The 12,025-nt window shown below is 46.8% G+C and overlaps 1 protein-coding gene across 5 annotated transcripts in view; it reads right to left on the bottom strand.

Annotated features, from left to right (window-relative positions):
- Positions 1-12,025, bottom strand: part of LOC135368321 (protein vav-like) — a 79,356-nt gene that overhangs the window by 29,857 nt on the left and 37,474 nt on the right. For 4 of the 5 annotated variants that reach the window (XM_064601514.1, XM_064601516.1, XM_064601517.1 and 1 more), the window contains exons 2-3: positions 4,508-4,624; positions 4,175-4,233 (exon numbers count right to left, since the gene is read on the bottom strand). In XM_064601514.1, coding sequence (XP_064457584.1) covers positions 4,175-4,233; positions 4,508-4,624 — 176 coding nt within the window. Of the gene's footprint in view, positions 1-628; positions 797-4,174; positions 4,234-4,507; positions 4,625-12,025 lie in introns of those variants that run through there. The other variant, XM_064601518.1, reaches the window with a different exon arrangement.

The following is a 12,025-nucleotide window of genomic DNA, read 5'->3' as shown; positions in this document are numbered from 1 at the left end:
TGTTTTACACATGCCAGACATGACAAAGTGCAGCGAGACATACATAAACACACCATGAGACTTTTTTAATCTTGTTCGAAAACTCATGTAAGTAGTTCATTAGACATCAAACTGAATGTGTCTCAGCAACTCCGGGAAAGAGTACAAGCTAAAAGTGATGTGTGCGGCTGTACCGTTATCGGAGGCACGCTGTAAACAAGTCAAACTTGCTTGTGTTCTGACAGTTCACCGACTACTACTTTAATATGACTGTCTATCACAGCTACTGACTCCCACCATGGTTCTTACCACTTCATTCCCGTTTGCACTATATGATATTGAATACTGAAGGGATTCTGTTAATTCCACTTGATAGAACAAGCTGGTCTATAATAACACAGCTACTCGCCCCATGGTTGTTACCACTTCATTCCAGTTTGCACTGTACTATTGAATACTGAAGGGATTCTGTTATTTCCACTAGATAAAGCTTAGCATTGCAGGCATGGTGAATGCACAGAAAGGGTTTCTGAAGCCAACACCGAAGTCAATTTTAAAGTGCTGTGGTTCAGAACATTTATGTTTGTTCATGGGTATAGAAAGAATTCTTACAAATAGCATGTGACTCACATCAAAAACAGGTACTCACATGGCATGAGAGCTGCATGTTTAAAACAGAAGAGCTCGGAGCACGTAGTGGGGGAGGGGAGAGAGGGAAATCCAATGTACAAACTGACATAGCGTAGAAAAAAAAACCCGAGCTTGAGGGAACACAAAGAAGAACGACACAACTTGGGGTTTTGCTATGCTATGGATCTCCACCACTTAGCCATGGTTCTCTCAGCTCTTTCAAGTATAAATTGACGTTTTTTTTTGTAGGGGGGGGGGAATTGCCTGAGCCTTGCCCGTGGGCAAGGTACAGCCTTCTTTATGCAGGCCTGGTATGGGCTCAGGTTTGACCATTATGAACCCGGGCCATGCCCAGGTTGGGAGCCAGTGCTACCCCCACTGTTAGCTAGCCGCAGTCAGATTTTACAGGTCGCTACACTGGGCGAAGCCAGGTAGAAATTTTTCCAGTTTGATCCGGGACCGGGCCAGGTATGGGGCCGGGTCCAGGCGGGTAAATCAAAGAAAGGCCGGGATCGGGCCTAAGAACGTGGCCCGCGCAGCGCTCGTATCGGCGAGACATAGTCGTAAGGCCAAAATAAAGAGCACGCCTTCTACCGCACGCAGCGTCGACGTGGTCATAACCCGCACGCTCTCACTCGCTCTCGGATAAAATCAGCAGAGGAAAAAGAAGCGCGTATGATACAACAGTTCGTTAGGGTAAACAGGAGTAAAGTTTGGAGGAACCACGTGTCTATCTACTGACAAGGGAGCAAGAAGGAGGTATTTGCTTGCAGATGAGCATAGATCCACAGAAAGAAAGAAAAAAAAGAGAAAAGAGGAGAAAAACAAACAAACAAACGTGCGCGTCACCTTGAAATTTTGCCCCTTTGGGAGAGGGACCAATGAGGTCGGTCCACGGACAATACGGGAGAGAGGAAAACTGGGGAGCTGCGCAGACAGGTGACCTGCTTGCACAGCGTATCGTGGTCGGCGCGAACTGATGCAAGATGTAGAAACTACGAGGAAACGGCTGCGTGACTATCTCGGGCTTGAAAATTTGTTCCAGAAACTCAGCTATAACTGTTCTACAGCAGCAAAAAATTCTACTTCTTCTTGCCCTGAAGGGGAGGCGCATTTTTCTCCCATACACTTGGACGGCAAACAAACAAACAAAAACAAACAAACAAAAACAACACACACACACACACACAGACAGAGAGAGCAAATAACACGTGGGACACGAGATAGAGCACACTACATGTTGTCCGCGTGTTTCTCCCTCTTCTTCCTCGTTTTTTTTTTTTCGTTTTTCTTTCTTTTTTTTACTTGCTCCGCGCCATGCGGTTGCATAGCAAGTGATCACTATAGGCAGAAAAATCTTACGTGTAACATCACTGCACCGTTATTATTAGCAAGTGATCGTTTACGTGCACTATGTTGTGCACTGCTCAAGCATCTCCACGAGCTTCATCTGCAGTGGCGCGTAGAAAGAGCACATTTTTTTACACCGCTGGAGCTCTCACACAATTTCAAAATACAGTATGCTATGCGCTCTACTCAATACTATCACTTCTGCTCTGTCATTTCGTCATCCCGTAAGGCATCTCTGTGCCAAATCCGTCGACGCAGTCATCATCCCTTCGGTTAATCGACGTGTTTACCGCTACGTCGCATATCAGGAGGGAAGTGTCGCGCCGACGGCGGGGCATTCGCGGGCGGTCTGGCTTTGCGAGAAAAGTAAGCGCAGCTTTGGCGGAACTCTACACTCAACAAGAACGTCAGTAATTTATTACAAGTTAACGGGACACTAAAGTGCAAAGATTTCTCCTCGCGGAATGAAAGACGCCGTTACCTTGACTTCAACGCAAAAGGAACGGGATTCATCCGTTGCGTAGTGATTTAGGAGCGAAAGAAACCGCTATTTACGTTTTTGCTCTTCTCTGCTTCTCAAGAAGTGCTACAATGCGAAGAGACCTCTGAGTGGTCTCCTCAAATGAACTCCCGCGATGATTGGACACATCGTTAGCGGGGGCCAATGAGAGCGCGCTCCGCATCGTCGGCATTCTTGGGAAGGAGAGGGAGACGGAAAGCGCAAATTGCAGTTTCTCTCGCTCATAATTACGAACAACGCAACGGATGAGTCCCGTTCGTATTGTATTGCTGTCAAGGTAACGGAATCTTTCAGACCGCGAGGAGAATTTTTTTGCACTTTGGGGGGGGGGGGGGGGGGCTTTAACGTGCGTACAAATGTGCATACCCTACCTCGAGTCCCAGCCATCATCAGTGCTCAAGGAGCATTCTGAAACCACGCTGTCTCGTATCCTCGGGGACACCGACCACTTCATCATGTTTCTTTTCCGCTTTCCGCCACTTCATCAATATACCACCATTGTACGTCGTTCATTCCGAGCACTTCACAACGCACAAAACAGTCCCGTTAAAGCGTGCAGTGCTGAGCCACACGGCGACACTGCTAAACCCATTTTTCCGATTCCACGCGACTCCACATGGCACCGAGAAGCGAGCGGTGTGACAGGCAGTCCCTCGCCGAATGTCCCGCAAAATTGGAAACGCGCTGTCGGCCCACAAATTGAAACAATATAAGCGACACGAAACGCGAAAAAGGCAGATATACGGTGCTAGCAGACGACACTTGCGAAACGCGAATAGCTCCCCAGAAAGGACGTTCCGAAAGTATGCAAGCTGGAATCATCGCAAAGTAAAAGTCATTTGCGCTCGTTCAGTGCTTCCCGCGTCGAACTCGCATAAAAAAATAAAAAATGAATAAAGAAACACAGAACACAACAACGCAGACGACAGTCTCACAAAGAATGCACACGATGAAACGACACTGACGGCTTCATGAAGCTGCAGGCAGACGCGACGCGTGCAACGGACGAAGCGTAATAATCTTTTCCCAGAGTGTGACACTCAATGAAGGGCAGTAGTGCGAGTAAAGAGCTTCGGTAACAATGAATACAATCCGCGTAATGAACCGGGGAGGTTGAGTCCGTGGGGGTCTTCATGCGTAGCGAAACACCCGCGCCAAAAATAGACACCATCACACTCTCTCTCCTCCACTTCCAAAGTAGAGTCCATTCATATCAAAGAAGGCCATGAGAGATGCAGGTTTTTAAATGGGCCTGTGAAAGCGAGGAAGTTTGGAAGAATCAGTGGCAGCCGTCGACAGTGGCAGATTCGTCTCCAGCGCTATCTGGACGTGTCATACAAGTGAGTTGCTAAAAAGCTTCCGTCGTTCTTGCACGTGTGGCGCATCGCCAATAAGGGCACGAGCCTCGATATTGAAGTGGTTTTCTATACGACGCCACAACAATTCGTCCACAGCACCGATTGATGCCGAAAGCTGTTACATTAAACGGCCGGTTCTTACAACACATATCGTTACACGTTCTCCAACACTGAAAAGACAGAGTAGCTGGAGTTCACCGCGCCAAATAACATTTAGAAAAAAAAAAAAAAAAAATGTATTACTGCCCCAGTTGGCGTGCAACATACAAAACGACGCCGTACGTTATACGATATGTTGATACATGTTTCTTTAGGATACGTTGATATTCATACTTACGCAACCCCAGATTCCTCAGCAATGGGTGACCTCGACAGCACCGACAGTGTGTGCAACACCTGAAAAGAGAACGCGTCGCGGGATTAGTCAATGCGACTCCGGCAGATGCTGCATTTGCTGAGAGCTCAAGGAAATTTAAAGAATCAAATTTAAAGAGACAGTTTGCTCCTCAAGTTTCAATATGTAATTTTTATTTCCACTGGTAGCGCATTCCCAAATTTACCGAATCCATGCTCCACTCTTCGTTGATTTGAGCAGAATAATTGATTATCGCCACTGAGCTTCTCACTGAGACGCCTGCCAGTGCACGTATTCGAAATCGTTATTATGTACCTGCTTGAAGTCGCCATACTCAAACAGCATGTAAGGCTTGAAGAGGTCCGTGTCCTGCAGGTTAAAGACATTCTTGCAGGTTTGAAGAAAGGCTCGGATGTTCTTCAGGCACAGGAACTGAAAAGAGAAAACGCGAGGATAATCAGTGCGGTGGCACAACTTACTCGTCGCAATCAAATATTTCATTTGCGCATTTTTTTATAAATACGCACATATTCAGTGGGGTCGATAAAACGAAAATCGAAAACCTTTCGGGAAAAATTCCGAGTCTCGTGAATTTTAGAGAGTTTAGTTAGAAGCGGACCGTACATAATTTCTTTTAATTTTAATTATTAACACGAGGTCACATTAAACCATGCCAAACAATTTTATGTTAAGCTATGCATTCAAGAATCGTGCGGTGTAAGCGATATCGATATCACATATTTCATCCACATCAGCAGAGCACGTAATAGGGCAGTTTTTGCGGTAAACGCTTTTGTGAACTTGTCACGGTCCTCTATATAGAAGCGCAGCGTTGCATTGACAGCTCGTTGTCGCATATTTTAATGAAATCAGAATCGCGGTGCAGGAACCGCTCCGTGGCTATTTCCCCTTTGGGCGCTTTGAGAGAAAATGTCAGTACAATTCCCCCGTGAAGACCCATGCCCTCTGTGGGAGCATGCTATTGTAGAGCATGCTATTGTAGAGCATGCTATTGTAGAGCATGCTATTGTAGCGCATGCTATTGTAGCGCATGCTACCGTATCGACTGAAAAACCGCTCGTGACTAGAGCGGCTACCGAAATGCAAGATGGCTTTAAATTACCAACTGTATAGGATGGGACAAGCGCGATGCCTGCCCACATCACGTCTCAAAAATGGTACTGCCCTCGCCCTAAAAACGAAGAGCGGGCACGCACTACTTTGTCTCCCCTCCACGGCGATATATAAAGGGAGGCGGCCGTTTCGAGCTTGTTGGCTCTCGAGATAGTAACTGCGTTTTTCGGTTACTGATAGTTACTGCATGCTCACCAGGCACATTGGCAGACGACAACCACAAGTGGATCATGACGGTATGGCATGGGGTGTTTCACGGCTAGGATTCAATAACCATACCCGATTACCGGTGATACAACAGATGCGTTATATGAAGATGAAGTGACATGGGTTAAGTTGGAAGCTCTCCCAATCCCCTGTGTCACATTGGAAGACATCCTGTATACCCGCAAGGTCCTATATATACGCACATTCGTCGGAAAGCACGGGATGCGTTGCTGTACTTCTCCCTTGCTTTCCTTTTTTTTTTTTCAGGACTGAAACTTGCCGCCTTGATTCTGCACGCAGACCTCACCTTTTTTTAAAGTTATTGAACGTCACCCCCCCCCCCCCCCACACACACACACCCCAACTGAGTGGTCCTGGAGCGATTGTGCAATACAGAACACAGAGATGGAGGGAGGGTCGGCCCCCTTGAAGTCGTCCCAGGACGCATACTAACCCCCCCTCTTCCGCCCCTTCTCCTTCCTGCTGTCCTCTCTCCATCTGTCCACGTCTGTACGCTGCTCATAGCCACAGTTGCTTTGCGGCGCTAACGCGGAATTTAAATAGAAAAAAGAGGAGAGGAAGGGAAGAAGAAGAAGAAAGAGCGCGGCTGAAGGAACGTCGGAATGCATTTACAGAGACTAATACTGATAGTACGGCATAGACGAAAGTCAGCTGGTGGACGAACTATATGATGTGAAAAGCCAGGGACAGGACAAACAGGGACAGGACAGGGACAGGACAAACACACGACTCAAGCGTGGACGAGTCGTGTTTCTGTCCTGTCCCTCTAGTTGTTGCCCCACACTCAGGCTTTTCACACCCCCATGGAGAACACTAATACTACTACGTAACTCGAACTATCCGCCTAAATGAAACACACCAGAAACGAATTTAAAGGCGCAAGGCGTACCATTATAATATTTCACCTTATACGTAGTAAAGTTTTAGCGTAAGTACACACTCGGCTGTATTGCACTAAGCCAGTTTTTTTTTCTTTTTTTACCTAGGGCATTTCTGTTGATATTCAATGTCTTCACCCTTAAGTCTATAGGAGAGGCGATGCCTCTTTTTCGCTCCTTGAAATTTCATTGAAGTGAAGTGTCATATCATATGAATGGTGTCTTTCACCTCTTTTTTCTGTATTTTTGTATTTCTTTTTGTGCCCTGATTGCTGCCAGACCCCGTCACAGGCTTGCCTTGTGGTTCTGTTTATTCTGTATTACTATATCACAAAATAAAAGACCTCTGACCTCTATTGGCGTGGCTGTTGACGGAACACTTCCTTAGCGGACAAAATCCGCGACATAAACTTATTCCGTAGCATTTTCTCGCTCTCCCGAACACAAGAGCAGAAATGTCCCCCTTTTAGCCGCAGCCTCACACCACGGTCATCAACAGACGTTACCCAGTGGAGGTCGCTTGCCCATTAGTCTTTTGTCCCTGCCTTGCACTCGTAATTTGGCCAGCGCAGCAGAATTAATGACGCAAGCGCGGCTGTGGGGGACAGCTCTCCGCCCCGTAGCTCAGAACAAGTTTCTCCGCGTGCTGTGCGAGACACAATGCACTGGCTAATTAGATGTTTTACAGCGCCGTGATAGAGCAGTCAATAAAGGTGCGCATTATTTAAAGCTTGGATGCGCGTCACTTTTCACTCTTGTTCTTTTTTTTTTTTTTTTTTAGTGTGATTTGTCGCTTTCTCCGTAGGGTTCTGAGGGCCTCGGTGTCCTAATTTTCATCGGGTCACACACGGTTCAGTATGAAAAGAGAAAATGGCTGTCGCACGGCACAGAAAATAACTTGGTACAATAATGGAGGAAAAGCTGCGGAGGGCCTTTCCGCCATCCCGTCCAAATCCGCGCATGCAGAGTGAGTAATATAGGGTTTACTTTCACCGCGTTAAAAGAAACAAAAAAGTTTTAAAATGTGTAGCATTTCCAACGTACTTAGTATGTACGACAACGTCTGGTTGGTTTGTACAGAAACATGTTTAGATATCTATCCATTGTTACGCTAGAACTGAATCAAGTTTCTTACGTACGTCCGCCAGAAGAATCAATGGAAATTTTGATCCAAGTAAACCCGAAAGGCTCGCTTGAATACCAATACACTGTTTTTTGCAATTGCGCAGCAACCTTAGGTCTGCTCGCTATAAAAGAGAAGGGGGGAAACACATTGCTCGGATGCTTCTCCTCTGTGCACTGTGCTGGTGCAGTGAAAGCACGCTTTACAGGAGACCATCAGGTATACGGACGGACAGACAAACACATACTTATACCCCTCACAACATGCTTGTAGCATCGCTACACTGCTGTAAGTCCACACTGTACATACGGGCATTTGAAACTACATATATACCGCGCGTGCATATATTTTGGGGCGCGGACGTTGCTGCTCGCTGGCGCCACCTGTCCCGCAGAAACAGGTCTCTACACCATCTTTCTTCCGGGTATCTAATAGACCTCTACCCGAGAAACGTCATCGTGACGTTGGTAGACAGACTGAAACCGAACCAAATCGGAAGGGGAAGGGCTGAGTTCCACGAATAGGCACATGTTCGCTGCCTCTTATTGAAACAAAAGTAGGACCGAAGGTTGCGTCCCTTTCAGGGACCTTCGTAATCCCCTCTAGACCGTGGCATTCGGGCACGACCTTGTTCGTCCCTATAAATTTGATCGTAGTTCAACTCTACCAAATTGGTGGCGCTGACGAACACTATGACGTCATTTGTTTACAAACAGGGAGAAGCCTACTGTGGTTTAAATATGGTGCTCTGATATCTTTTTTCGGGCAGCTTCTCCAAACAGCTGCAAACTAAAGTATTCGAAACGTGCCTCAGCGCCTCACGCCATTTTCCCAGGTACGTTTCAATTTCGCAAAAATAAAAAAATAAAAAATAAAAATAAACGAAACAGAGCAAAGAAGCAATGCTTCGCGCGATGCAAAATATCACAAAGGGGAAAATCCTCTTTGAATCGACAGTATTTCACGGCCCGTTTCACGTTTGAGGCGGATCGTCGGTGACAGTTTGCGGATGTGGGTAATACGAAACGACAGAGGATTCCGCGTATACGCAAGACAAAGACGGATTCAACCGAAGTAAATATGTTTATGGCGCCGTCTTTTCCCGCCGTATCTTCCACGACGGGTAAAACGTATTTCCCAAACGTCGCTATAAATAGAACATAGGATTGGAAGCGCGGTTTTGAGGAATGAAAAATTCCCTGCGGAGATACGTACGTATATCTCTTCGAAGCCCACTGTGGCAGGTGCTTTCGACGTTTTCTTTTCCCACGCTGGTCGGTGTATGCTCATTGAGTTCTGTGCTCTCAGATGCGCGTGTATATGTTCAGAAATTCTGCGGGCTGCAACGTTCGTTATACAGCGGTAGCTTTTTTTTTTTTTTTGGGGGGGGGGGGGCTCACTAACGTCGACCTGTGTATGGTGAGTCCGTAACAGTTGTGAAGAGCAAGAGGAAGAAGCAGAAGGGAAAAAGAAGAAAAAGTTACAATAACCCCGAACCGAGTGCAGGCGCGATCAGAATTGGACGATGGCCCGATAAACACTTCACCTCACTTAGACGCGTTTGGTGGAATACCTAGCCATTTCTTATTATTCTGCATGTTTACGTCGGAATTCTCAATGCCCCTCAGATTTCTTGGTTCGGGCTTCTCAAGCGTGTCTGTTAGAAAAAGCACCCCCCCCCCTCTCTCTCTCTCTCAATAACGTGTCAACTTCGTTTCTCCGTCCCTATTTGTTACCCCTCCTCAGACTGGAGGAAATGTTGTCTGTTCCAACGTGTCTTCGTTCAGCGCCAAGCTAAGTTCATGAAATATGCATGCACGCGCTTTCGAATACGGAATTCTGCGTGTCCCCAACCCCCTCACGCGATGCGATATCAAGGGTGAATGATGCGCGGGAATAAGATTTGCCACTTTTTTTTCTGATACCTTCTTCTTCCTTTATTTATTTATTTATTTTTTTACCTTTTCACCATACTGGGGTCTCGAGGAATCAGATTTTCATATTCTCCACGTTATGTGTTGTTTATTTTTTTTTTTTTCATATAACACTTACTTAGTTCGCCTCGCAGGCGAGTCGTAACAGCTGCCGTTCACGGACGTGGTTGATATAGAATATTTTCGCTGTTTGAACGCTTTTCAACCTCATATTTCACAGAGTGAATGCTTTAGTACAGAGGAACTAATTGAAAATGATCGTCGGCTCGTCAAATATCGTTTCATGGTCCCCTTTCAGTTAAAAAATTGTACCGACGACAGGATATGTGTACCAGCAGGTGGTTCTGCCGGCAGTGGAACGACGGATTGCACGACAATTCCCAACGTGCATCGCAACGCTATCGATCGTCGGATCCCTACTATCTGTATCCCCATCCTACATGGGCGGCGCCATTTTGTGTGGTAAGTGCATCGGATAGGATTGAAATGGAATGCTTCTTGCCATTTGCAAAACTAGTGTTTTTTTTTAGGCAATTTGATGAACGCCACCTATAACCCTGTCACACGGGCAGTCTCCAATGATCATTGAAATCAATGACCATTGAAAATGAGTGTAGTGACACCAAGCGTGTGACGTGTCAACTTCCCAAATAGTATTGGATTCAATGTTCCCCGACAAGTTGACACGCTACACGCCGTCCGTCGAGCCTGACAAGTTCATTTTTTTAAAGAGCGTGTGGACCGTACATTGCCCAGAAAGCTTAGCAGTACTTTTGCAGCAGAGCGTCTGTGGGCTGCATTTGCCCATGGACCAAGTAGTCATGTGATCGGACGACATTCTGGAACAAGAAGAATCTGGAATGTTCCAGATTTTCCTGGTCACCACAGTGACAGGCATCTTGAAGCGTAAACTCGTCGTGAGCGGTAACGTGTCACTGAGCAGCAAAAGTCACATCTGAGTCGCATCCTACGAATTAATGCAGCAACCTGACGAGAGAGACTTCCTGACATCCGGAGAGCATCAGCTCTTGTAAGCACAGATGTGGACCCGCTAATTATTATCTCCACTAATGGCCTACGCATTCCCTGCTTTCCCGACCGAGGCGTCCACCATCATCACGGACACCCATCAACACGCCAGAGCTTCGCGCACTATCCTCTGAATTGTAGGAGCATTATCGGTATGCACACCGCGTCTTCCAGTCCGTCAAAAAAAAAAAAAAAAAAGCTTCCCCCGGGCTCCGAGCAAACTTTTCCGATTGACGCACGTGGGAGTTAGCGACCCAATGACCTAGTTCCTGGGCCTCGACCTTGGCTTTGGGTCGATGGTGGAGTAAGAGTGTATGACCCTTCTAAAAAAAAGAGCGGCGCCCATCATTCTGGCGATTCTCCTGCGCATATGTCTCGGCAGAACGATCACACGTCCACCCCGGATTACGTACCTTCGCTGGGTTAGGAGCACGCTAATCCTCGCGATGCCGGTTCCCAGTAGGGTTGCCACCAGGCCGGTATTATACCGGCACGGCCGGTTATTTGCTCGCTCTGCCGGTAGGAAGGTGTACCGGCAGCCTTTTGCCGGTATTTGTGGCTCAAGACCTTTCATAGGGGCTTTTGCGAGCTTTTCCCTTCAACATTCCACTAACAGCTTGAATAAATCTGGAGCACAGACCCGTGCAGCAGTCACCAGTTGTTTCCTTAGTTACTCATCATTATTATTATTATTATTACACACAGGAACACGTCTCCTCGTATTGTCTTGAGCTCTATCTCTCTTGTGTGCTGTGTGTACTCTTCCACCCATTACTCACTTCCCTTTCCCGCGAGCCTTTCCTCGGAGAACAAGGAGCAGTCAAAAACAGGGACAACGACACAAGAAGACACACAAACAAAGGCTCCACTATCAACAAGTTTTTACTGAACTACACAAGCACATTTATAACCAATGGTATAGAGGGGGAAAAAAAAGGGGGAAAAACGGAACACACGTGGGGGCCATAAAAACACGAGGAACAACCGGATCTAACTACTTGTTGATAGTGGAGCCTCTGTTTGTGTGTCTTCTTGTGTCGTTGTCCCTGTTTTTGACTGCTCCTTGTTCTCCGAGTCATATACCAACAAGCCCATCAAGCTACTCTAGTCGAGCATTTCCTCCTTTCCCTCTATTCCACCTCCTCTCCCTCAGCCGGTATTTTTCACTACGAAAGGTGGCAACCCTAGTTCCCAGTCGAAAACACTATAGGAATTAGGTCGCTATGCCAGCCTTCTGTTGTTTGTGTCTTTTTTCTGTGTGTATGTTGCCTTTATTTCTTATTTCCGTGTTAGCGCCGCGAAGTAACTGTAGATATGCGCGGCGTACAGGCGTGGACAGATGGAGAGAGGACAGCAGAAAGGAGTGGGGGCCGTGGTGGAGTGTGTGTGTTTGTGTGTGAATCGGGAACTATGGGATTTTATTGACGGCGATCTCTCACATCTCCTGTTGGCGTGTAGTGACGTCAGGTCATCCAGCATTTTTATTGGCTGTCCAGAATCGACAGCT

The sequence above is a fragment of the Ornithodoros turicata genome, chromosome 9 (genome assembly GCF_037126465.1).
Source record: "Ornithodoros turicata isolate Travis chromosome 9, ASM3712646v1, whole genome shotgun sequence".
Classification (NCBI taxonomy): domain Eukaryota; kingdom Metazoa; phylum Arthropoda; class Arachnida; order Ixodida; family Argasidae; genus Ornithodoros; species Ornithodoros turicata.
This window is presented reverse-complemented; position numbering and strand designations above follow the sequence as displayed.